Source organism: Dysidea avara, chromosome 3 (assembly GCF_963678975.1).
Source record: "Dysidea avara chromosome 3, odDysAvar1.4, whole genome shotgun sequence".
In the NCBI taxonomy this organism is placed as follows: domain Eukaryota; kingdom Metazoa; phylum Porifera; class Demospongiae; order Dictyoceratida; family Dysideidae; genus Dysidea; species Dysidea avara.
The window spans coordinates 40,664,460-40,691,923 of record NC_089274.1 but is presented as its reverse complement, the minus strand read 5'-3'; the positions used below and the strand labels follow the sequence as shown (position 1 = coordinate 40,691,923).

The window sequence follows — 27,464 nt, the reverse complement described above, 5'->3', positions numbered from 1 at the left end:
ACCTTGCGGAGAGCCAGCCATACTTCTGAGTCTGATTAAAATACTAAACTTTAATATGTCAGGCCAAGATCAGTTTATAAAACTCATGAAAATATGCACATTTTACTAGCATTTACTACAAATTCACCTGAAACCAAAGGCAAACTAACTGTGAAATTGTCATCCAGCACCTTATTGTATACTAAGCGCTTCTAAAATTAATTATCTGTTGATGTTGGTTAAGACATTCAGAGCCTTTTAAACAGATTTTAAGACTTCACAACCATCTACAAAGGCCAAAATGACAAAAATCAACAGTGAGACACTGCTAAGAGGTGATTATTTGCTGTTTCAAAAATGCAGCAACTAACAAGAGAATCCGGCTCTCCCCAACCACCTACAACTTAGCCTGTTTGTGCCCCTCCCTTTGCCAGCTCCTGGATTCGCCCCTGTACTATACATAAATGCTTACTGGATCTTCACTGATCACAACTCCACACAGCTTAACAATGTTGTTGTGTGCAAACTGTTCAATAATGGCTGCCTCCTTTAGTAATTTGATCTTGTCTTTCTCCGTTGCTCCATCATTTAACATCTTAACAGCAACTTGTTCAACTTGATCATCATGATTCCATACTCCATGGTACACTGTTCCAAAATTCCCTGATCCTATTATGGTACCTAACCTGGACAAAAAGACACCAATCCTAGAGTTGCTAAATGTAAACAATATGTTTCAATAAGCACACAGAACTACTGTATGTTTCAAAATCATCTAGCATTATGTGCTCCCAATATAATTTATAGTATCACATTTTATTTGAACTAATCCTAATTTAAACTTTGTTTCTTAGGTACGCAGCATACAGTACTTCATATACAGCTGTAAACGTACAAGCTAACTATAAAACCAAATAGGTAACACTATAACACTGCTATATGCCTCATCTTGTAGCATACTCTTCTACAGGCATGTAGATGTCTTTCTGAGTAAACATTAGGTTTACTTAAAGAGTAAAATATGAGTGTGACTTAACTTATGTATGGATACCACTTTCACATACTACAACTGTGACTCATTGACATGTGCACACTGAACTTACTCCACAGAATTAGGCAATACTTTCACATTACATAACTGAGCAGATATTTTATCCAAGTCAGTGCAGGGTACTTTAAAAGGAACTTCATAGGGGTCAAACTGCAACAGAAAAGAAACATGAATTTAGACCTCAACAGATCAACATATTAAGAAGTTACCTATTATTTAAATTATGAAATTATTTAAGACAATTGTATATATTTTGTGATTGATTATGAGTGAAGAATTCGACTGAATGATTGAGCAATGTAGCACTTTGATCCATAATGGACATACCTTGCCATAACTAACTAGAATCGGATCACACATTTGCTATTATTAAATAGTGTTGCATCTTAATACTCCTAACCATAATTTTCGCAGATGTACTATCTTAATATTAGACTTGTGGACTAGCTGGACTCATGGACTGGAGTCACTGGACTCACAGACTACTTCGCTTGAAACAGAGTCTTAACAATAAGAAACTACTAGATCTTACAATGCTGGAGATATCATTGTTGAACTACATCTGCTGATATTCGTAGATCACAAAGATTGAAATGCATTAATTTATTGAAATATCAGCATAACATGTTTACCAGTACATACACTAGTGCCAGAGGCTATATTATTTGCTTCATACAGTACAGTAGAACTCTACAACAGGGGTTGGGTTTTCTCACCTAAAAACCAGCCTCACTTTTCCTTCATGGCAGTAGCTCATAAATGTTTTCAGAGCAACCCCTAATCCTTTCAATGAGCTTCTATTTAATTTAACTGAATTTTCTATCAGCTGACTGGCTGCCTAACTGACTAATTGATGTCCCAGCCATGCATGGATAAGGCTACTAGCTAGATTTCTTCACTGTTTGATATCGTTTAGGCTTGAGACGGGACATGCCTTTTCGTCAACCACAGCAGTTACAATGCATATATCAGGGACTTATACCTTAATCCTCCTTTGTGGCATGCGATGCATCACCTGTAATGAATCAGGACACATGATAGTGTGTTGTGCGGCCAAGTACAGCTAGTGTGGATGCGCAACAGACAAGTATACATTTTACAGGAAACAAGAAAATGCTGCTTTCACGCATTCATAGCTCAATAGTGCCTGAATGGAAATTAACCGGTTATGCTGCAGAGCTCCCTCGTGGTAGGGCACCTCCTATTCCAATGTTGAATTGATTTCCCCTAGCCATCATTGAGATATGTCCCTTCAAAGTTTGCCTTATTTTCTTCATATTTTTCTTCATCTTTTGCTTCTTTTTGCTCCACTTGCTATAACTTGTGCATACTTTAATCGATTGACTTCAAATATGGAGGCCAGTACGAGCATAATACAGCACATTTACAGTCCAATTTTCATACAGATCTAACTAAGAACAATGGAAGTATGCACAATTTTGAAAATAAGCAATTTGTTGTCATACCTACAGGGAATCCGCAGGACAGAATAACTTGAAAATCAATCCATACATGAAGTTACTATCGTAGTGCAAACCTTTTGTGGTTTGAAAGTAGTGAGAGTATTAGCTAAGGAGATATAAAGCAAAACCAAACATGCAAAAATCGTGATCAAGAGACTCTAATAGAACAGTCACTGGGAAATTTAAAAAAAAAAGTGTGTAAAAAACGGAAAATATTTCTCCAGGTTTCGAACCATGGACCTCCACACCTATATACTCAAGCCCTTTACCATTCTGTAACTGCTGTCATTTGCTCACCTCACTTAATTTCTACCTTATAAATGAAAGTTCTGGTTTAGTATACTAGAATGATATCTCGTAGCAAGAGTATATAATAGTAGCTAAGAGTATCGAACGGGTGTATTACCCCGTGATTAAAGTAACACAGATATTTCAGTAATTGTTCGTTTAATATAGTGTCATTAAGGGTTGCTGTATTTAGCCCAATTCGGCCACTAAATCAAGTGAAAACATGATAGCATTGAAGGGAATTGGCTAATGTTAAAGTTCTGGTACTGCCAAGCGGATCCTTGAAGGCGTGGCAACACACTCGTTTGTGCATTTGCTGTTTTAGCGAGCTGGGGTTATCTTGGGTCCTTACAACACTTTCCTTGTACAATAATTGTTGAATATTGGTTGAATAACATGGAAAACTGGCGTACAAAGACCCGTTGCCACATACACATTTCAAATTACCATTTCGCGCAAACGAACAATTACTGAAATATCCGTGTTACTTTATGCAATCATTAATCACAGGCTAACCGTTTGACACTCTTGGTTTCTATTATATACTCTTGCTCGTAGATCTATCAGTGGAAATTCTAGAACATTCAATATGCGTTGTATTGAAGTTCTCAGAAAAAATGTGTGCTCTAGCTGCTATTACAGTACTACAAAAATTATGAAAATAGCCTATATAAAGTGTGTTGAGTGGCCAAGTAGAGCTGGTGAGGGCGGGCGACTTACTCATTTTACAGAACCAAGAAAATGCCATTTTCATGTATCCGTAGCTCCATAGTGCTTGAACGGTAATAACCATTTCTGCTGTGGAAACTCCTCAGGGTAGGGCATCTCCCATTCCTAATTTGAATTGAATCTTCCCAGCTATCATTAGGATATACATGCCTTCAAAACTTGTCTTATTTCAGTTCTTCGTACTTAAATACACATAGCCATGCAGTCTTCGATGATTCCTCTAGTAAAGGGAAAAAAGTTAATAGGAAGTATCAATACTGGCTTTGGAACTTGCAATTACAAAAACAAGTGATATCTGCACAAAAACAGCCAAGCTGTGAAAAAGGGTGTGGCCTGAAAATCCTGGGTGAAAAAAGTTGTGAAATCAAAGGTGGCAACCAAGAAATGGCTGCAATGATATTAATGCTAATAATGGCTATGTGCATTCTTAAAATTTACATCATTGCAGCCATTGGTTGGCCACCACCTTTGATTTCACAACTTTTTTCACCCGGCTTTTTAAGGCCGCCACTTTTTTCACAGCTTGGCCATTTTTGTGCAGATTATGTTATTGCAAAAATAAAATAAACAACTGTAAGGAAATTTTCTAAACTTTTTCTTACACTTGTACAATGTTAGCTCCTTCACTGCTCTTGCACTTGGAACTGGAACTTTAGATAAGTAGCTATAGGCCAGTAGCTGTATGGTACCTGCCTACATCATAACGAATAGAAAAATAAGCAATGCTTGTATGCAGTCACTATAATTTAATGGCTAAACTTGTTAGGAATAGCCATGTGCTATGCTTCAAAGCAATGTATAGCTTGCCCATATAAATATATCACGAACCACAGTAGTGGTTCATGATAGAGATCGCCTATGTTATTTTGCCAAAATCCTAATAGAACACACACACCTAAACACCACCTTAGGAAGCTCCCCCAACCACAAAAGATCTCTTAGAAGTTAATTTGGAAGAAGTATAGGCCCACTGGAAATATGAAGTCAAAAGGAACCACTAAAGCTACTTTTTTTAAATAACTGAAATAATATTATGCCATTTTGTTCATCTTATTATTACTAGTGTAAAAAATTAAAACATGGGAATAGAAATTGCTGAAAAAAGTAGGAGTCAAACAAGCCAGTATGTTAAACAAACACAGATCTATATTTGGACTTAAGTACTAAACCTTTATAAAGAAGCATTTCCTCTACTTATCTGCCCCTGATTTATGGAGAAACTACTGTTTTTTCCTTAGTTTCTACCATATCCATCTGAGTCCAAATAGAGATCTCTGTGTGTTTAACATGCTGGCTTGTTTGACCCTTGTTTCTTTACTTTTTCAGCGATCTCTATTCCCATGTTTCAATATTTAAAACTAGTATATATATTTGGGTACTCTATGGTTTTAATACTGGCAGATGTTTTTCTAATATGATATGTGCATGCAATGTATCTTTGCAATGTATAAGAAACAGCAATATCAGCAGTTGTGGCGTGATCTTTATGATAGTGTTTCCAGCATTTCAAGAGCTACATAATATGTTAAGAGTCTGTTGTAATGAAACCAGTCTGCAAAACACACTACCATTAGGTTTTCCTTAACCAAACATACCTTGGCTTATCTGTTTGTGACATAGTGTAAAACAGAGAAATTAGCAACACCCACAACACCATTTCATCCCTACTTGTATCATACTTGGCTAGTGAATACGCACATAGTGAAGTGGATAGTTCACTAGTTTTCAACTAAGGTTTCTTGGTCATTAAATTAATGCAAAAGCAGCATTTGGTACATATGCAGTTGGTGGTATCTCTTTGAGAAAATACAGTAACTACTTATTGTGATACCATCAATAGATTCAATACTATTACCAATTTATAATATTTGGTTACCTACCACTTCACTGATAGTCACATAGGAGCCACTGATCTGCTATTAAAAAGTATTAAGATATATACTCAATTATTCCAAAACAGTTACTTACAGTAGATGAAGTGGCTCTTGATTTGAAATTCTAAAATCATGATAATGCTATGTAAACACATGGCACTTACTAGCTTACCCTATGTTTAAAACGACCAGGATGAGAATCTGAATCTATGTGATAGTAATGTGTAAATGGAGAGTGATCCACTATTCTATGATATGTAGCACTCAATTCTCCAGAAGTCAGCACACGACGTTCTGCAGAAATATTTATTGATAGAACACATAGGTTCTACTAACAGCAAACTACAAATATTTATATAATCTGTTATTCATTATTATTTATGTGCACAGCATAAAGATAAAGTGCAGGCATTCTGGTACAATAAAGACTAAGTGTGCGAAGAAGCTAATATTAATCCATGCAAATTAAAACAGTCAAGCTCTATAAAAGAGTGAGGCCAAAGGTGGTGGCCATGAAATGGCCGCAATGATGTTGATGATAATAAATCTTAATAATGGCATAAACCTTGATGCCTTCAGGCAATAACAGCTAAGGCTATGGCCTTGATTTGTTCACTGTTCAATGTCACTTTGTCCTGAGATGTGCCTTTTGGCATACTGCAGTACGTACAATGCATGCATAATGGATTAATTTTTGTCTTCCTTTGTGTCCCATTTCTTTCTGCTGACTGCCCAAGGTGCCTATTCGCGGTAGCGCAATGCAAGGCTTCTTGTTTGTAAACGGGATTTTTCTGTGGTGACTGGATTGATTGCAGAGGTGCTCATGATACTGCTCTTCGTTTGTAATGTTATGTAACGGGCTGAACATAGCTGAAAAGGGAAGCAAAATGACCACTTCACTTTCGAGTCAGTAATTGATAACTGGGGCACACGTTCAGACGAAAACATTAACTTTGGCGCCATCTTTTTCTTTGATGTGGTATGTGCAAGTTCACCAGTCATAATAATGTTACAAAAAAGTAAACAAACAGGTATAGACTGGATTAGGGATAAAATGTTCACTAGTTTATCTGCAGGTGTAGGCGACCTCCCTTGTTTCCCTACTTTTTTCCTATGATCCCTAATTGAACTTAAAATTCCTTATTTTTCCTTATACTTATAATATATACAATTATGCCTTGTTGGTTATGTAATAGTTCATATACCACGGCTGTGAGGGATATTGCTGATATATGTGACTGGATCTACGAAAACCTGACACAATTGCATAAGCCTAAATTTACAGTATAAAGTATTGAATACAATGGGTGAAACATTTGCATATTATTGAAATAATTGCATAAATTTTTGAACACCTTTTTCTCAGTGAAGGAAGGGACTAGCAATAAAAACTTGGATATCATCTTATTTTGCCTACTCAAAAGAAGTTGAAATCTTTTTTGTTGCAGTAGACCCAAGGACACACAAGTTACAAGTTATGAGCATTTGTTTGCATCACATCAAAGCGATCGTATGCGATTGATCTTTTTTCATAACTTTTTCCTTTGTATGTAATGAAGATAGGTGATAAAGGACAAACTTACCCACTAATCAATCCAAACCACTCACCTATTTAAATCTAGTTCCCACTTTTGTGTTGTTCTGTGATCTGCTCAATGGTTGACACTTGGTGGGTAGAAGTATGTATCCATGTATTGCCCAAATGATTATTTTACGGCTGTTCATTCGTCTTTGAATATAGTAACTATCAACTAGTCAAAACTTAGTAAGTACACTGAACCTACTCTAACCTGTAAACCAAAACCCACGTTTCTATTGCTCCATTTCCCTCAATATAACAGGTCAAAGCGTATCATATGTTTTGAATTGGTTAAAATCAAAGCCATGAACAAACCGCATTCCTATGATATTGCTTGGGATATCGCCAGTCAATATGCGAGTTAAGCCCTAGGCAGTGCCTTTGAATGTCCATACTAAAGTGGTACCGTATATAATACAAAGTACCGCTCGCTTCATTGTTGGATTTGCAAGATCCTGCAAGCCTAATTTTACGGTAGAATGTATTAACCATAATCTTTACTGTGAAGTTTTGAGAACTTGTTTCACAATGAAGAAAATTGCTATGACAAAAAACCTTGGTATATCATATTATTTCCCAAAGCACAAGAGGAATTTGAAAATCTTTGTTTTCTACCAATGCTCCCAATAAGACACCAGATATATAGTTTACCGTGTGGTTTTTGTTCATATTTTGCTCACAATTTTTATTGGCCATAGGAAGTACTTGTAAGACATAATCTACCAAACAATGGATTTGTCTGTTATGATGGTATAAGTTACATCTCCATATAATACTGCATTTAAAAGTTTTAACTGTACAAATCAATCTTTCTGTTGCTGCCACTTTGAAGTGCAGTAGCTTCTGAAGTTCTTGACTTTTGAGGCTAAAACTTCGGCTGGTCATTCTTTTGCCTATCTATAGACAAAGGAAATGAAATTAAAAAACTGTGCTGGTTATCAATGAGGTGAGCTTACTCAGAAATGCATTAGCTAATTTTTTTTATTTTTGGCTTTCTGAATCTATGTATGTAAATAGGATGTGCTAACTGTGTATGATCCCTATAGTACTTAATAAACACAAAAGATTGAAACTCAGTGATACTTTATATACTTGGCAGTGTGGTGGTACTGAAGTTAAAAGTGTAGTCACCAATGTAGAGTCTGCTGATAATATGTTAGACCCTTTAGAATAATAGTTGTCCACTTTACACCAAGAATCAATGACTGATCAACAATCTGTTGCTTTATTGTTTTACTGTCTCTATACATTATGGTGACAGTAAATACAACTATACTGTATGTATGAAGAGAAGCTTAAGTACTTTTAACACTTACTTGACTTTTTCAGTTTCCTCTTATAATAGATTATCAGTGACACTATCACAATCATTGCTAATGCCAAACAACTTGCAATAGAAACAACAATTATAATCGTTGAATTAGAAGACTTTTTATCATGTTTGGACAGATTGCTTATAGTAGGAGATACTCTGTTGAGATTCATTGAGTAACAGCTTGGCTCCCTCGTAGTAGTTGGTGAAGGAATTGAAGTCTTGTCAATATTTACTACAAAATTAATAATTAAATGCAAAGTAGATGAATACTGACTATACACATGAATACAATAATAGGAACTTTTAAGTGCACTCTATAGTTAGAGAAAGTAACACAGTACTGAGTTGTGTGCATTGTACAGTATACATGTGTTAAAATGTGTGTGAGTGAGTGTAATGTGTTTGAGCTGCATGCGTGTGGTATACATTGTGTGTGTGTGTGTGTGTGTGTGTGTGTGTGTGTGTGTGTGTGTGTGTGTGTGTGTGTGTGTGTGTGTGTGTGTGTGTGTGTGTGTGTGTGTGTGTGTGTGTGTGTTGTGACATGTAGACATTTGTATATATTTCCTGTACGTATGTTTGTATAACATAAGTGTCTGTATGGTGTGCTTTAATAGAAAATACTGAGTCACGTGATCAAACACGCTATATTCTACATGGTGTCAGAATAACGAATCTACAGCCTCCAACCCCGTTTTTGTTTGCTAACAGCGAAGAATGGCCGAAGTGGAAGCGGCGCTTTGAGCAGTATCGTCAGGCGTCAGGGCTAGCAGAGAAAGGCGAAGAACGCCAAGTCAGCACTTTGTTATATTGCCTGGGAGAAGATGCGGAGGAAGTATTGGACACTACTCGTATCTCAACTGATGATAGAAAGAAATATCAGAAAGTTATTGAAGAGTTTGACAGTTATTTCAAGGTGAAGAAAACGTAATTTACGAGAGCACTCGGTTTAACCAGCGCAGCCAACTTCCAGGGGAACCGGCTGACCGTTTCATTACAGAAATTCATAGGTTAGCTGAGAACTGTGAGTTTGGAGGAATGAAGGATGAGTTAATCCGCGACCGCTTAGTCGTAGGGATTCGGGACTCCGCCCTATCAGAACGTTTGCAACTAGAACCAGAACTTACTCTGGACAAAGCGAAGAAGTTAATTTGCCAACGAGAATCCGTCAGAACCCAGCAAGATATCTTGCAACGACCGCTTATCAAGCAAGAAAGCAGTTCTCTGGATGCAGTAAAACAGTTCCCCACCAGGAGAAAGTTGCCAGCAATTCCACCAACCTCAGATAAACCCACATTCAACAAATGCCGAAGATGTGGCACAGGAGCACATCCTCGACAATCATGCCCAGCAAAGGAGGCGACCTGCTTTAGATGTAACAGACGTGGGCACTTCAGCTCCCAATGTCTTTCAAACACCATTGCCACGATTTCTGTCACAACAGAACAGCCACTTAATGAACAAGTTCAGCAGTATGAAGACGTCAAGTACCTTGATACAGTGGAGAATATCAATGGTAACATGTGGGAATTGCAAGTGAGGATTGGACAGAACTCGATAAAATTCAAAGTGGATACAGGAGCTGAAGTTACGGTATTGTCTGAGGCCACATGGAACAGTTTGAACCAGACAGAACCTTTGCAACCACCAGACACAACACTCTGCGGCCCAGATCGGACCAGACTGATAGTTTTGGGTAAGATATCTCTTACTCTTACACACGAAGAATCCTGTTGTACACAACCTGTCTACATTGTAAAGAACATTACAAACAATTTGTTAGGATTTCCAGCCATCAAGGCTTTGAAGTTGTTATCACATGTACAATCTGTTGATAATAGTACTAGTATTGTTTCACAGTACCCATCATTGTTTACTGGCCTGGGCACATTTTCACATGAGTACAAGATCAACTTGAAGCCTAATGCTCAACCACGTGCATTAAGCACACCAAGAAATATCCCCCTTGCACTAAGGCCAAAGGTACAAGCAGAATTACAGCACATGGAAAGCTTAGGTGTTATATCCTGTGTCAAAGAACCTACCCCTTGGTGTGCAGCAATGGTGGTTGTGCCAAAGGCTTCAGGTGCAGTTAGAATTTGTGTGGATATGAAGCCTCTTAATGAGAATGTTTTACGGGAAATACACCCCATGCCAAAGGTGGACACTACCTTAGCACAACTGACAGGTGCAACAATGTTTAGCAAACTTGATGCTAATAGTGGATTATGGCAAATCCCTTTAGCCACAGAGTCCAGATTGTTAACAACATTCATAACACCATACGGGCGATTCTGTTTTAATAAACTCCCATTTGGTATAACAAGTGCACCAGAAGTATCTCAATGTCAAATGAATGAAGTCCTCTCAGATCTTCCAGGTGTACTATGCCACATAGATGACATACTGATTTTTGGGAATACTCCAGATGAACATGACTCAAGACTTCAGGCAGCTCTGGAACGGATTAAAGCAGCTGGAATTACACTGAATGGTGAGAAATGCAAATTTTCTCAGCCACGAATCACATTCTTGGCCATGTTATTGACAAGCAGGGAATTTCACCAGACCCAAGGAAAACAGCAGCTATTTCAGCCATGAAGCCTTCATCATCCATCACAGAGCTCCGGAGGTTCATGGGAATGGTTAATCAGATGTCTAAGTTCTCACCAAACATTGCTCAAATTTCTAAGCCACTTCGTGACCTATTAAGCACCAAGAATTCCTGGGCATGGACTGATTCCCAAGAAGAGTCCTTTAGGAAACTTAAAGAAGAAATTTCTTCTACCAGAGTACTAGCACTTTATGATGTTGCAGCAAAAACCAAAATCTCTGCAGATGCATCTAGTTACGGCTTGGGAGCTGTTCTCCTACAGCAGCAAGAAGATAAATGGCGCCCTGTTACTTTTGCTTCCCGTTCATTGAGTGAAACAGAATGTCACTATGCCCAGATAGAGAAAGAGGCACTGGCATTAACATGGGCATTAGAGAAATTCTCAGAGTATGTGCTGGGAAAAGTTGTTCATCTGGAAACGGATCACAAGCCCCTCATCCCTCTTCTAGGGCAGAAAAGCTTAGACCTCCTACCACCCCGTGTCCTGCGGTTTAGACTCCGACTCATGAGATTTCAATACACTATTCATCATGTGCCAGGCAAATCATTGTATACTGCAGACACGCTGTCTAGAGCTCCCCTTCAAGAAACAGCAGACAAGTCTGGTCTAATCCCCAGTGAGACAGAGCAGTTTGTACAGTCTATCACAGCAAGTTTACCTGCAAGTGAAGAACGGCTAGAAATGTATGCCAAAGCTCAAGCAACTGACAAACTCTGTGTACAACTGATTGAATTCTGCACATCAGGGTGGCCAAGTAGAAACCAACTAAGTAGAGAATTGAAGGATTACTGGAGATATCGGGGTAGCCTCACCCTCACCAATGGATTGTTACTGTACCAAACTCGCATTGTTGTACCATCGAGTTTGAGGCAGCAAGCACTACAGAAGATACACCTTGGTCATCAGGGAATACAAAGATGTAGACTCCGTGTTGCTACTTCAGTATGGTGGCCAGGAGTCACTAGTGCAATAGAAGAGTTTGTTCAGTCATGTCCAACCTGCCAGAAACTTACTGTTCCACCCCGAGAGCCTATGTTAACAACACCTCTACCCAGCTATCCGTGGGAAAGAGTTGCTGCTGATCTTTTCGAGCTAAAACACTGTAATTACTTGTTGGTAGTTGATTACTACTCGAGATTTGTAGAAGTGCAGAAGCTTACATCCACCACCTCCTCCAGCATCATAACACACTTAAAAGCTATTTTTGCCAGATTCGGCATCCCTGTGATTCTGGTGACTGATAATGGACCTCAGTTTGACTCACTGGAGATGAAACAATTTGCTCAGGTGTATGAATTCCAACATACAACAACAAGCCCTTATTACCCTCAAGCTAATGGATTAGCAGAAAGAATGGTTAAGACAGTGAAGAAATTACTGGAACATACAGTGGACCCTTACAAGGCACTACTTAGTTATTGAGCAACTCCCCTACTTTGGTGTGGACTTAGTCCAGCAGAATTGCTAATGGGGAGGAAGATAAGGACAGATGTTTCCCAAGTGAATGACCACCTTGTGCCGAACTGGGAGCACACTCAACACTTTAGAGCATTAGATCAAAAATACAAGCAGGCACAGAAAGAAAACTATGACTGACGGCATAGAGTAAGAAATCTACCAGAGCTACCAGAAAACCAGCCTGTGTGGGTTGATAGCCGAGTTCAGTTAAGACTGATACCAGCACAAGTGTCACACTCTGCTACTACACCTCGATCGTATGTTGTTGAGACACCCTCTGGAGAACTTAGAAGAAATCGAGCACATTTACGAACTCGATCTGATTCCCAACTTACAGAAGCCCCTACTCCAACAAACTATTCAAGACCTGTTACTCGCCTACAAACAGGAACAGCTATCCATCCCCCAGATCGCTTACGATACTAAAGCAAATGCTTAAAGAGGGGAGATGTGACATGTAGACATTTGTATATATTTCCTGTACGTATGTTTGTATAACATAAGTGTCTGTATGGTGTGCTTTAATAGAGAATATTGAGTCACATGATCGAACACGCTATATTCTACATGTGTGTGTGTGTGTGTGTGTGTGTGTGTGTGCGTGTGCGTGCGTGCGTGTGTGTGTGTGCTGACCACCTATTCATTTATCCTGGAGTTTTGGGAGAGCCATTTGCAAATATTTTCTTCCGTGAATCATTCTGCAGGTGTCTGTGGTAAGGTCAGATACTATGTATGTGCAGTACATTAGTTTGCTAAGCCATAGAACAAAAAAGAATCAAACTCTCTCTACAACCATAGCTCACGTTTATCAAGCCGTTCATCCAACAAAACATCAATTTTTGGTAGAGAAATGTTAATGGGGTGAATGAGAATTACATAACTTAAATGTAAGCTAATAATTGCCTTCATTGTTGCACCAAATTTGTTGATGAAATGGATTCAAAGTTTCAACAACGATACTGTTTGGGAGCATAATATAATGTTCACGTACGTATGTAAGAGGAACTTTTAGAATGTGTATTGGCCAGGTTTGTTTGGTAACACAAGCATGCCATCTATGGACAGAATGAAAATCTTGCTCCATAGTAAGTATTTTGTATACATGCATATCATGCCACATATGGTATTTTGATGTGCTCCTATGTTATACGTATATAGGAAAGTTATTCAGTGTACATTCAATATTCAATAAATATAGTCTACATACAGGGCCGTCCACAGGGGGGGGGCAACTGGGGCATTTTTCCCCGGGCCCCAGCCTGAAAGGGGCCCCAGGAGGCCCCATGAATACCTGTTTAAAAGATCGATATACTCTAATAGAGCAGTCACAGTATTCTTCAGAGGAGCAGTGTAGTAAGCTTATAGATAAGGAGACATAGTTGGTGAGGGGTAGCTATTGTCATTGTTAGCAGGTCATGACCTTTTTTTTTTTTTTTTCGTCTTCAACTTACAGCTTGGGTAAAGTTGTGATTCAGAATGGAAACCTCCTTGCCTCTGGGGCCCCACTTTAACTCTTTGCCCTGGGCCCCTTAATTTCTCTGGGCGGCCCTGTCTACATATGACCAAAGCAGAACACATGTATACCTGTACCCCCCAAATACTTTATCTCAATAAGTACAGTCAACTGGGTATACCCATTCAGAACAGCAATGGTGTTAATATATATGTGTACAGTACTTACCATAATCAAAGAATAGGAGTGGAGATACAGGGATGGTATCAGATAAGAATCCAGAATTAGAACTGTTTGTTGGCAATGGTAGTTTACTTAGACTGCAATTGCTTCCGTATCCATAAAAATCATTTTCACTGCCACTTTGAAACACCGGTCGGTTCACAGAGCCATTAAGGGAATAAAACCCAACAAAATCTCCAATTTCAGTTACAATTTGCAGTTCAGATGGAAGTTGATAGTCTACAGCACATTGTGAATCATCACATCTTGAATAATCTGCTGTAAAGTTTAATGGAAATTCCACTACAAGTGCTATGGATAACTGCTCACTAATATTTCTCCATAACTGGACAGAGCTTGAAATTGTCGTAGAAGAATTTACTACAAACAATCCACGAAATCTTGTTATCTTTACATTGCAATGGAAATAAAAATCAGGATATAAATAGTGACCTTGAACTTTATGTATACTGTTTAGAGCTTTTGTAACAGCCGAAGTTTCTTCTGTATGGATTAGTCTAAACATGGAGAATCCTTCAGTGCAGCTAACTATTGTAGCAGAATACACAACAAGCATACATGAGAGATGTACAGCAGAAGCCCCTTAATAGACACAGAGAACATATGTACATAAACTCATAACCCTGTATGTGTATTCACAACTGTCCTGTCAACTGTATTAAATGCCAACAATGCTACCACAAATACTGTACAATGAAGTTTACTGCTCACCAATAAATTGAAGTTAGCATGCCTGGTACATAGCAAAGCCTATCAAGAGTACCATACAGTATAGATCATGAAGGTATGGGTGTTTCTAGCCTGTTATATCATGCCTCGATTTCCTTCATGACAATTGCTTAGGTAATCAAAGTCAAAGTTGTACCTATTAAAAATGATTGGCATTAGCATAATTACAGTCACTTCTTGGCTGCCACGTTTTGATTTTACAACTATTTCACCCTGCTCTTTTTGAGGGCTGCACCCTTTTTCACAGTTTGGCTGTTTTTTTTTTTTTGTTTTTTTTTTTTTAATGTATATTCAGCACACAACATTTGGAAAGACACAAAATACTAAAAACACTGCACTAAAGTTAACTACATCAAGTGTATAGCTAATATAATACATTACCAGTTGCTATCATTATCTGCGGATTGCCCAATCTTGGAAGCTGTCGTAGAAGTGATGTGTTCACAATTCCCATATGATGTGCACGACTGGAACAGTTCCTTAGACCAAGTGCCTTACATTCAACATAACTGCCACTATTTCCTGCTCTATCAACTAACACACTAACAGGTGAGTCACTTGGAATAAAAAAACTGACAAAATCATTTTGTTGAAATTCAAGCGATATATTATAGATATTTTGAATATAAGAACCATCACTGTCAAACTGGGAATTATTCATATTCATTATTGGTAAAGGTATTGATTCTGCTGCAATTATATCACCATTGTCTGTTTCCCTCCTTAGCTGAAAATATACACCTTCTCCAGTACCATTAGTAAATTTATAACCAACAGAAATTTGAGTTATTGTTCCACTACATGTAAATCTGTTATAAAAAAACATGAAAGCCCCAGTGGGTACAGTATCTTTGTCTGTTAATGATATACTTTCAGGTAGTCCATTAATACAAGAAGTAGATCGAGTCACTGTATTGATCAGAAATGTACAAATAGCATAACATATTACTACTTGCTTCACATACGTAATTCAACTAGCTACTTCACAAAATTAATACTTTATACAGTGAAACCTGTCTCTATTCTAGTCACCTGTGGACTTCTTATTACCCAGGTGGTTGCATTAGGCTGGTTACTTTGTACACAAATGACATATTTAGGGATTATTGCAATGGTCAGTTTAAACACAGGTTCTATTGTATTATCAAAATGTTATGAACAAACACATTTATCATCCTGCTATAAGCCGTTGGATATATATGCTGATAGAAAACATTCTGGGTAGTCTACAACCCCAAATTCTTGAAAAATAACCCTAAAGTACAATGTACTGTAGCTGCGTGTAAGGTAAATAATTAAGTATACTAATAACTGTGAGTATAATAAATCTTTTTACATTAACATTTGTAACAAGGTGTCTAGTACTTTTGTGGACACAGCCGTACAATTATACCAAATTTTAAAGGATCCCAATCACTTTAGTAACTTCAAAATGAATTGTGGTCTTTACTTGATATTGGTTAAACTAAGGTTAGGCTTATCATATGTTTCTGGTCCTACCTTGACCATGTGACCAGACTACTTTTTTGTTAGAAAATTTTTGATGTAGTCCAATGCATTTAACATAGCAGTACATGGAATTATAGGGACAAACACAATTGACGTATAAAGTTGGTGCATCTTTCATAAGAATAGAGTGTTTACAAGACATACAAAATCTTTCAACAGCACAAAAATTATAAACTTTTGACTATCATTGCATGGTGATTGTGCAAATAATCCAGTAACACAAATGACCACAGTGAACCAGAACATATATAATTAATTTTTCGTGGCCTTATATGTGTACCATATATTTGCAGTACTACATTACAAAATTAAATCCTATGTATGCATATTTCTTAGTTTATGTAGTACTAGTGATTGTTTGACTATATTATGCAGTTCAAATGGATTAATTACCAGAAGTTCATTTTTACTGCAGTTAATCTCTCATAGATATTTGTATATCAGTGAAATATTACTGTATATTAAGGATCATGAAGTTTGTTGCCAAGTAACATCTATACCACCTTTCCTACACGATGACTTGGCAGTATTGGTTTGGTACAGTCAGGGGGTAGCTAGCTTTCAGGATTGCCCAGGCACAAGGTCTGACTGTCCCCATGCAAACTACCATAGGTTCAGGTTGTTAAGTGCATGTGTCTATAAAGTGCATATTATTTGTTAAGCACATTACACATTTTTTGTGGACGTGGCCAAATGTGAGGCTCAACATGCAACAAAGCTACACACAGGAAGAAAAGCTGGAGGTACCGGAAAATTAATGTCTCCTAGAATGCTTACATCTCCTTGAGGTCTACCTTCACTATGTATACAGCAAATCAGCCTTCTGGATTGTGATATTCTTGTTCATCACGAAGGATTTCACCCAGAAATTGAGTCAAATATCCTTATACACTGGTGTGGTGACCAGCACAAACCTGTATTAAACACACCATAATCATTTATTAGGCATATGCGCCTAACAAATAGTATGTATTTTTACAAAAGTTTCATAAACAACCCAACTCTACAGTATTTAGCTAGAAAAACGAGCCCATCTCTGTGGACTCTTTATTTGCTTTTGAAAAATTGCATACATGTACCTAGCTAGCTACTATATACACTGCTGTTTGTGCAGCTCATTAGACTAAGCTATTGCTAATGATATAGAAGCTAAAACTAAACAATGATGGACTGATACTGTAAAGCATATCCTGTGCCAAAAACAGCCCAGCTGTAAAAAAAAGGCGAGGCCAAGAATGCACAAGTACATGTTCATGGAGTAACCAAAAGACATGATATCAAAACCTGGCCAAGAAAGCATTTACAGTATAGGCACTTTTGTGCATTCATTTTCTATATGCTTCACATTATCACATCCAACTAACCGTAAATGTGTGCTTGCAATATAAACAATACTACTGAGATGATAAAAGATGATTACACTGCATTGTTACCAAAATTAATTTAGCTAAAAATTTACAATTGGTTTCTACTTGGCCATCTTTTTGCACTGTATATTAAAATAAAAAGATGGCCAAGTAGAAACCAATTGTAAATTTTTAGTTAAATTAATTTTGGTAACAATGCAGTCTAATCATCTTTTATCATCTCAGTAGTATTGTTTATATTGCAAGCACACATGTACAACTAGCTGGATGTGATAATGTGAAGCATACAGAAAATGAATGCACAAAAGTGCCTATACTGTAAATGCTTTCTTGGCCAGGTTTTGATATAATGTCTTTTGGTTACTCCATGAACATGTACTTGTGCATTCTTGGCCTCGCCTTTCTTTACAGCTGGGCTGTTTTTGGCACAGGATATCACTACTTTTTGTTGACTAGAGAACATACAGCTAGCTAAGTATTATATTACATAGGAGACACTGAATGCATGTATGCATAATAACAGCTTCAGCAACAGATTAGCTAACTAAATTAGTAGCAAAAGCTTCCACGTTCAGTGTTTAGAAGCGCTACTAAAAGTGACTTGCTAAGAGAAAATTCATTCAAACTGAAAATAATGTTCAAATTCCCACAAGGACTCACGTGATATCTCGCGTGATGTTTCACGTAAGATAAGAACCAGCAAAGTCGAGGCTACAGTCTTAACTGTTCTTGCTGAAGTAGTGGGTTGGTGATATAACTAGTCTAGTCGAAATCTGTGCGTGACAAGTGGAGCCGAATCAGCTGCGAGTTGTTGCTGAATGTATGCCCCGGAATGGACATGAAACCTGATGGCACTGAATGCATCACACTATTCTCCCAGCAAATTTCCGGGTAAGTTCGTGTATAGTTAAGTCATTGTAAACGGCTATATAACTACTGTTGTATTTTTTGACAGGAATCTCCCATGCCATAGTAGCTTCCTGGGATTATATACTATGCTTGTCAGTGTAGGCCAGAGCAGTGGCGTAGCCAGGCCTCCACGGATGGGTGGGCACACTCACCCACACATTTTATCCCATGCAACTAACTAGTACAAAATGCAACCCCATCCTTAGTGGACTCTACATACATTTGGTTTTAAAACTGTTTCAAAAGGGCATAAATGTATCTTGCTAGCTATACGCTATGCTGCTGTTCCTGCAGCTTATTTCACTAGTCTAATGCTACTGCATGAATGATATAGAAGCTGGAAATTGAAACTAACTTATCACACTTCCTTGTCTTGGTCTCTTTTAACTCATCTGTAATTGAACGCAACTCTTTGTACTTCAGCCTGACTCTTGAGATAATCGTATGGCTTAATTCAGCCATTAATTGCAATTTTTCACCTTCAAAAGACTTAAACACCATTATTTGCCGTGTCTATCACGCTAGGTCACTTCACCCCGCCAACAAAGAATATCTGTGCTGTTGCTCACAATTCAATATTCCAGATGTGAAAAGTAGACTGGACTCCTTCCTTCCTCATGTTCCCTCTCTTCCCCGCCTAAAACTTGGATCACGTGATGCTGTGTGTTGAATAGAAAGTACTAAACTACTTGGATCAAGTGATGTGTTTATTGAACTTGTATCAATATCAACTGCTGATTTACAACGAAGATGTCACACTACCAAGTACTTGTCTCTTGTTAGTAATAACAAAAGCAAGCGGGCACCGCTCTCCTAGTGAAATTTGGGTGGGCATGTGCCCACCCAGGCCCACCCTTGGCTACGCCACTGGGCCAGAGCAAGGGGATGTCACTCAGGTTCTTGCTGTAGGTTGATCTGCGATCGCGGTCAAACTCTAAGTCAACGGTCAAGGCCACAAAATAGCTCTTACAGTGGGTCAAGAGTCAAGACGATATGGAAGGTTTGAAACCCACAATCGAAAACTATACGTAGCTAACTATCAAGTTTACGGAATTATACGTAACTCACAAGAAGTAAGGATCTCCAAGAAGATGATTTAAAGCTCCAACAGTCATTTCACCATAATTATAATGGTTTTTCTCTCCCAGCTGCTGGTAGCACACACTAAGAAAGTATCATACTAGGTTACAAGCGCAGGTGCGTATAGGTAAATAGAGAAATAAGTGGAGGTCAAAAGTTTGACAAGAAATTCTCAAGTCACAGGTCAAAGATGTCAAAGGTCAAGGTGAAAATTTTGCCAGTCAAGACTTTGACCGTGGTCGCAGATCTACCTACAGCGTGAGCCGATGTGACACCCCTTGTCAGAGCCTTGTAGCTGGCTTGTTCTAGCTGCGTGGGTCAGACCGTGAACAAGTTGAGCTGAACCCTGAGAAAACAGCTAAAAATGAAAGAGGATATTTTCTCAACATTTCAACCAACCAAGATGGTTGGTGATGACAACAAAGATGTCAAGAGCAAACAAGTGCTTTCACCAACAGCTCAGGAAAGGTTAATAGGCTATATACTTTCATGGCTTCTCTTATAATGTATGGTGAAAACTTTGGCTATAAATAATGTGTCAGGCATTTGAATGATTAGCAGGTAAGTCAATACTACAAATGAGTTAATATTTTTGAGGGCTCAGCTCAATGCGTACATACAGTAGGCCGTAATTACTATGCATTGATTGATTGATGTGATAATAATAATATAAGCAGATCTGAGACAACCATGGACCCTACTATATAGAAACTGGGCAGATATATAAAGTTATGTATACTCTGATATAATTGTTGAGTGTTGTAGTTTGCCAATGGTCAAAGCTAAATTAACCATTTTAGATAGCTTTTTGTGATGTTGAAGGTGTCAGACAGACAAACTCCAGGTAATAAAAGATTTTTTTCAAACAGGAGAGGAACATGCTTAGGCCCGCAAGGTACAGGCTTAATCTACTTACCCCAGTAGATGCTCCATATTATATATAATGCACATATCAATGTATTGCCCTACTAGCCCCCTCCCCCCCCCCCCCCCCCCCCCCCTTGGGCATATATAGGGCTATAGCGGGCACAACCGAATGTTAAATGATAGGACAAACCTATTGTGTCAAATCCCCACCATTGGCTCCAGTTGCAATGTGGGGGATTTGACATAGCGTAGAAAAAATACTTGGGTGTTTAATGAATGATTGTCAAATTCCCCATAGTGAAGCAGCAGTTTCATGTCAATTCGCCTTGTAAAGCCCCACTTACAGGCTTTACATCCAAGGGGAGGTTGGTAGGTGCATAATGAGTTTGCATGTTAAAATTTAGTCTGTCTTGCTTTTTTCATGCTTATAGCAGCTAATGTGCTTATTCTCAAACAATCAGGACTGGAAATACTACAAAATAATTGTCTTCTACTTTTAAAATTTCCTTTGCTGTTGTGTAACTTGTTTACCATTATGCTATAACCATTAGTCCCTCCTAGTTTATATGTCTCCTAGCAACAAAAATTGTTATGTCAACAATGTAGGTGAGAACCACAAACAGATCAAGTAATATATTCATCAACTGCTGCAGTATGCTGAATACATCTGGAATGGCTATGTGGGATGCTTTCACAATAATCATAATAGTGGAATTAAGTGTTTATAGTCTGACTATATGATTACATGTTTTTAGTTAGCTGTGCCTTACCATACTGTATCCCTTTCTGTATATGCAGGGTGGATACTGATGTTGTGACTGTTGGCGGGTGAGTTTATGGTCAATGGACAAATCACGCAAATGGTGAAGAAAAATTAATATGTGGTAGCTACCAAGACCCCACTACTATATTATGAACTCTTGACGGTACTTCATAGCCAAACACTAGTGTATCTGGCTTCTTGTGCTATTGTAGTCATTTTTTAAATTTTATGGGATCATCATAATGTAAATGTTTACTATTACAGTATATTCATGCTATCATTAAAGAGTTTCTATAATTGTGGGTTAAGTGCTGAAAGGTGATGCGCTGATGCTGGCTTTTTAAGTGAACACTGAAGTTTCACAAGCACTGAAGGGCTGGGGCGGGATTAAAGACATGCACGGGTAATGTAGCAGTAAGTTACTTCAACTATATCACTACAGCGGGTATGAAACAGCTGGCTATAGCTATGTACGGCCCTGCATGGGCCGGAGTCACGCTATAACGAGTCAGTGGAGGCATACTGTGGCGAATTTAAAACAAATCAGTGACTGGACTCACAATTAAACCAAGAGTTGACAGCACAATGAAATCAGCCAGCTCGCTATGGCTAACCATTTCCACACTGTTTGGGTTTGGGAATTGAGGCAGGCGCCTCACATCTCGATGTCATGGTGGCAAGTTTGAATCTTCAAAGAGCACAAAAGCGATCTCATAAACTAACAAACAACTTTTAGCGAAATTAAATGTACAGATACATTGTGTAAAAAGCCCCTGATAGCCGCAGCCTTTTTACAATATGACTTCATGGTTGAAAGAAAATTGCTCCAATGGGATGCGATGACGAAGAAAATAAAAAAATGAACGATGCACATTTGAATAAATAATTTTAACTAATGCATTGTAAATGGGTGGGCGATGGAACAAACTACTCCAACAATTCGCCTGACTTTAAAAGATTGCGTAATCGATCCCTCATGTAAATGACTCACAGTAGTGGTCGCGTGTTTATTTTATTTTGTGAGCGGGCGCTTTGTGTTTCTTGGCCTTGCGACTCACTACCGTGAGTCTTGATATCTTCTTAGTTGTTTCATACCTCCTTGTAGACATAGCTCAAGGCTATACCATAACATGGGGAACAGTTTTGTAACTGCAAAGACGTCAAACTGTTCCTTTAAAACAACAATAAGGTTATACATATAACAAGGACCAAAGTGCTCAGTTTTCCAAACTTAGAAGAGTTCACCAGAGTCCAACAAACAACTAGTGCACGCTATCTTTGTAACAAATCTTTTGCTGGATGTAAACAGACAAGCACACACACATTCAAACACAAGCATGTGATTTCATGCATGCCCACAGTCAAGAATTTGTTACTTCTAGAGTTACTAATCCTACATTTGTGTGCGTGTGGTAACCATGGTTTGATCATAAAAGAAAGAACAGGCATGTAGAAAGTAGTCTTGTGCCCAGACTGTTTTTTTTTCTCCTTTTTGTGTGGGGGTGGAGAAAAAAGGTCTGGTGGATCTCCAATAGAATTTTTGTGCAACCAGATCTACAACTTTTGGGGACGGTTGATTAGTGGTAATGAATAGCAAACGTGTGTTAATAAAGCAACAATGGGAAGTACGGCATGTGCGCCCTTGGATGCAGGGTTTAATGGCTTGCCAAGCAAATGTGCACAGCTTTCCCATTGTTGCTTCATTAACAGGCCCTTGTTATTCATCAACAATCCCCAAAAGTTGTAGATCTGGCTGCACAAAAATTCTATTGCAGACTCATCACACCCTTTTTCTCTGCCCCCACACAAAAAGAAAAAAAAGAGGCAATTAGGGAACGAGACTATGCAGAAAGATTCATACATTTATACAGTACCAATGACACTAATACCCAATAAACTAATAGGAGTGGTACCAAAAAAACAGGGAGATGGTATATTAGCTACTTATAGTCAATTTTGTGCGTCTTCTGCATATCACGACACCTTGTGTGACACTCTCTCGGTAACTGGCAATACATCTATATAGTACTGCATAGGTAGGGTCTACAATCTGAAAAATCATACAGTACTATCGTACTGTATAGTAGGGACCACAAAGGAGTAGGCATGGCCCACGAAATAATATCACCCAAAAAACAGCCTCAATTTCCCCTGACGACGATGAGGCAGTATTGGTTAGGTAAAACTAAGCCCAAACAAGCTTTCAGATCAACCCGAAGTGCTTTCAACAAGTTGCTATGGAGTTTTATTTAATGGAATTTTCTACTGACTGACTAAGTAAGTAAGTAACTGACTGACTGATGCCTTCAGACAAGCGTAACTCGATAATGGCTAAGGCTACGGGCTTGATTTTTTCACTGTTCGACATCGCTTCAGCCCGACAGGTGCCTTTGGGCATACCGCAGTACGTACAATACATTCTTCATGGACTTACCAGTGTCCTTCTTTGTCTCCCATTCATCTTTGCTGACAGCGAAAAGTGTCAATTTGGCGATAGCACATGATGGCTTCCCTTCATAACGGAAATCATCCGTATTTTTCATAGCAGAGGTGCTTTTTAAACAGTTGTTGATTCGTACTGCTATGTAACGGGTTGAACATAGCTGACAACGAAGCGTAATGGATACTTCACTTTTCAGATGATAATTGATATAACTGGGGCGTGGGGCACCATTTCTTTTGGTATGCGTGGATTACAGAGGTACTTTTCGAACAGTTCTTGGTTTGAAATGCTGCGTAACGGGTTGAACATAGCTGACAACAAAGCATAATGGATACTTCACTTTTCAGATGATAATTGGGGCGTGCGATGCCATTTCAGATGCAGTATGCGTGGGTTCACCAGTCATAGTAATTGATTACAAAAAAAGTTAACAAACAAGTACACAGAAAAATTTGGAATTTTCAACTAGAGTAGGCACATCGATAAAAAGTGCTGAAACAAGCTGGAGTAGTGCATGGTATTAAATCACAGTAAAACAATTAGTGTTCCACCGATAATCGGATCGGTATCGTATCGGAGCCGATATTGGGCTTTTCGTATCGATCGGTATCGGTTATTCAGGTATTCCGATACCGATTAATAGCCACTCGCGCCAATCGTCATAACCATAACTATCATCATAAATCCTATGCTAGCAAAACGTGAGGTATAACAAGTTGGAAATAGTGTTGAGTATTATTCTAGCATAAAAGGTGCAGGAATTGCTTTGCTAAACATCAAGCAACTGCTACTTACTATGTTTGCATGAAAAAGATCGAAATACTCTAATAGAACAGTCACTGCACAATAATATATTCTACTAGAACAGTCACACATAGCCAGCTTGAGATGATTGTAAATTGTATAGCAATTATCGGTATCGGTATCTGTATCGGTGAAAATTTGCTTCTAGGTATCGGTATCGGATCGGTAGTTATTTTTCTGTATCGGTGGAACCCTAAAAACAATAAGAAGTGTTATTATATCCCTACTGTGCATGTATCTTGAGCACAATGGGGATATAACACTTCTTATTATATTACTGTGATTTAATATCATGCACTACTCCAGCTTGTTTCAGTACTTTTATCGATGTGCTATGGTCCCTACTCTAGTTGAAAATTCCAAATTTTTCTGTGTACTTGTTCTAAATAAGACGAACTAGAGTCTTATATAAAATTGGTAAGGAGTCAACATCAAGGTGTTTGAAGCATTTACTAATAAGTCCCAGAATAAGATTGGCTTTAGTAGCTACAGCATGTTGGTGAAATTTGAGGTTTTGGTCAATCACAACTCCCAGATTTTTCTCAGCAGTGGTACTACAGAGAGGTTCACCATTAACATTCCAATTCTGATACCGTGTAGTAAAAAACTTTGGCGAATAGCATTTATTTCACCAAAGTTTTTTCGCCAATTATTTTAGATGATCACACGAGCACATTGAGTATTAAACTAGAACTTGAGATGAAGATCAGCTCGTACCACGCAATAAAGATCGAGCTGACTTTGGAGATCTTCCTAGGAATATGCCCCACAGTTGTAAGCACTCCTTGGGATAGCATTTCCAACCGACTTCCCGTTCGCAAGTCAGGTAGTTAATCGTTTTGTGATGGATTTGGCCAAATACTTTGATATACGTGATAACCTCTGCTAGCTACTGGAGTTCACTGAAAAAGTAAATGTGACCGGATTTCACATAACAAGGCTTCCACACACACAAAATCAAACTTACGATTTTACCAGAAATGGATTGCTGGTCTAATACACTATCATATTTCACACTGTACTTCCTTCAGCACTGATAAGTCTGGTTTCTGTAGCAGCTTTCTTCCGACCCTGTCAAAGCCACGAGTGTGAGATTGGCACCATTAAATGGCCATGGCTTTGTGATAATGGTGTGTAGTGAGCTGGGACTTCACAGAGAGCTCGCCAATAGTGTTCTCAGTCAATGTGGAGTAATTTGAGGGCCATGGAGAGCCCAAACTTGGCCTCTGGATTCCAATCATCCTCTTACCCCATTTTATACCCGTATATTAAGACCACCGTCCACCCCCACCCCCCCCACCCTATTACTACCATCTGTGATATTATTACCCACTCGAAAAAAGCTGCTCAAAACAGGGCAAATTTTGGGTAACAGAAATGTATACACCCACTCAGTGATAGCTAGTGAACAGATGAACAATTGGTACAAATTTTGTTTGCACAGCTGTAGGCACTGGGAAGTTATTACACAATGATTCCTTAAAATCGCCATATCTCCTAACAAAGCTTTGTGCGTTGAAGCCTTGTTTTGTCAAATTAAGTCACAAATACGGTCGCTCTTGGCATCGCAGGACATAGTGAAGCACTCCTTTACTAGCATGTCGTTAGATCAGTAGCTACAAAAGTACTGCTACAACAACAACGCTGGCTACCTACTACACTACTTAACTGATGAGTTGACACCTTGTCGTTATCCTTACGTAGATACCGTACAGTAAAAACTTTGGCAGTAAAAACTTTGGCAAATATTATTTCAATCGCCACAGTTTTTTCCGCTAATTTTTTCAGCAGAGGGGTTTCATCACACTTTTTTACTGCCAAAGTTTTTTTACTATACGGTACTTTTACATTTGCTGTTATTAATATTCAATAACCAGGTCTTTGACCTTTCATAAAAGTTGTCAGCATCAGCATGAAGTTTAACAATATCTAAGTCACAAGTGATACTTTGAAACAGTTTAGTGTCATCAGCAAAAAGAAAAATTAAACTCTGAACTGCCTTTTTTCTGAATGATTAAAATTTATCACATTTTCCGTTGCCCACATCTGGTACAGTTTACAAACCGTTGATGGAAACTAACACGTGACCACAGTGGTCATGAGATTGAATAATGCCCAAGTTTAATAAAAAAAAAAAAAAACGATACCACTTTCTCACTTAGTGCCTATATCTCACCTAGTGCTATGAGCGTATATACTGAATACGCTCGGTATTGTTAGGTACACATCCCAACCGACGACACATGTCATGGCGTCGCGCCTTCTACCTCCTACTATCTATGCTCAAATGTGTCATAAGTATTTGTATGTGTGTTTAATACAAACTTTACACCTTACTTAGTACACACTAACCATCAACATAACAGATCGCTATCGTCAGCAATACGAACGTTAGAGACTTCATGTTGGTCAACGCCTGCATAATGTTCGGAATTCCGTTTACTCTTGTTTACTTACGCAATGTAAGGGAGTAGCTAATTAAACGAGTGTATCAAGACACACACAGGAAAAGTACCTGAGGAATAGTATGTAGTGTTTTTGCAGAGCATTTTTCTGTGCTGTAAAACACTCAGTAGAATTCTGCATAACATTTTACTGAAACAAACCACAGTAATATAGTGCAAACAATTTTACAGGACATTAAACAGTACTGGGGAATATAGTATAAAATACTACATGATATTTCATTGTGGAATTATGACAAAAGAATATTGCGAGTAATTCCACAATATATTCTCACTTTACAAATAGTGATATAATGACTATAAAATAGTGTACTTTATTTCAAAGCAAATTTTAGTGCATTGTAAAATGCTTTGTAGAATTCTATTACCGCATGTATGTGTTCATCTGATCATGAGGCTTTGAATATTAATTATCTTTACAACATCAATACACACAGAGCTATAATCATTTATTATAGTAGTTTATCCAACTTGCATGGACTGT

The 27,464-nt window shown here is 38.3% G+C and overlaps 1 protein-coding gene across 5 annotated transcripts in view; it reads right to left on the bottom strand.

Moving 5' to 3' along the window:
• The window catches only part of LOC136250997 (uncharacterized), a 33,636-nt gene extending 6,679 nt beyond the window's left edge, over positions 1 to 26,957 (bottom strand). The window contains exons 1-9 of one of the 5 annotated variants that reach the window (XM_066043361.1): positions 26,868 to 26,957; positions 15,155 to 15,682; positions 14,030 to 14,572; positions 8,280 to 8,510; positions 5,557 to 5,678; positions 5,479 to 5,508; positions 5,391 to 5,426; positions 1,083 to 1,180; positions 452 to 665 (exon numbers count right to left, since the gene is read on the bottom strand). In XM_066043361.1, the coding sequence (XP_065899433.1) occupies positions 452 to 665; positions 1,083 to 1,180; positions 5,391 to 5,426; positions 5,479 to 5,508; positions 5,557 to 5,678; positions 8,280 to 8,510; positions 14,030 to 14,572; positions 15,155 to 15,682; positions 26,868 to 26,937 (1,872 nt within the window). In that variant the 5' untranslated portion in view covers positions 26,938 to 26,957. Of the gene's footprint in view, positions 1 to 451; positions 666 to 1,082; positions 1,181 to 5,390; positions 5,427 to 5,478; positions 5,509 to 5,556; positions 5,679 to 8,279; positions 8,511 to 14,029; positions 14,573 to 14,755; positions 15,045 to 15,154; positions 15,683 to 26,852 lie in introns of those variants that run through there. The other 4 variants (XM_066043362.1, XM_066043363.1, XM_066043365.1 and 1 more) reach the window with 4 other exon arrangements.
• Between the last annotated feature and the right edge of the window lie 507 nt (positions 26,958 to 27,464).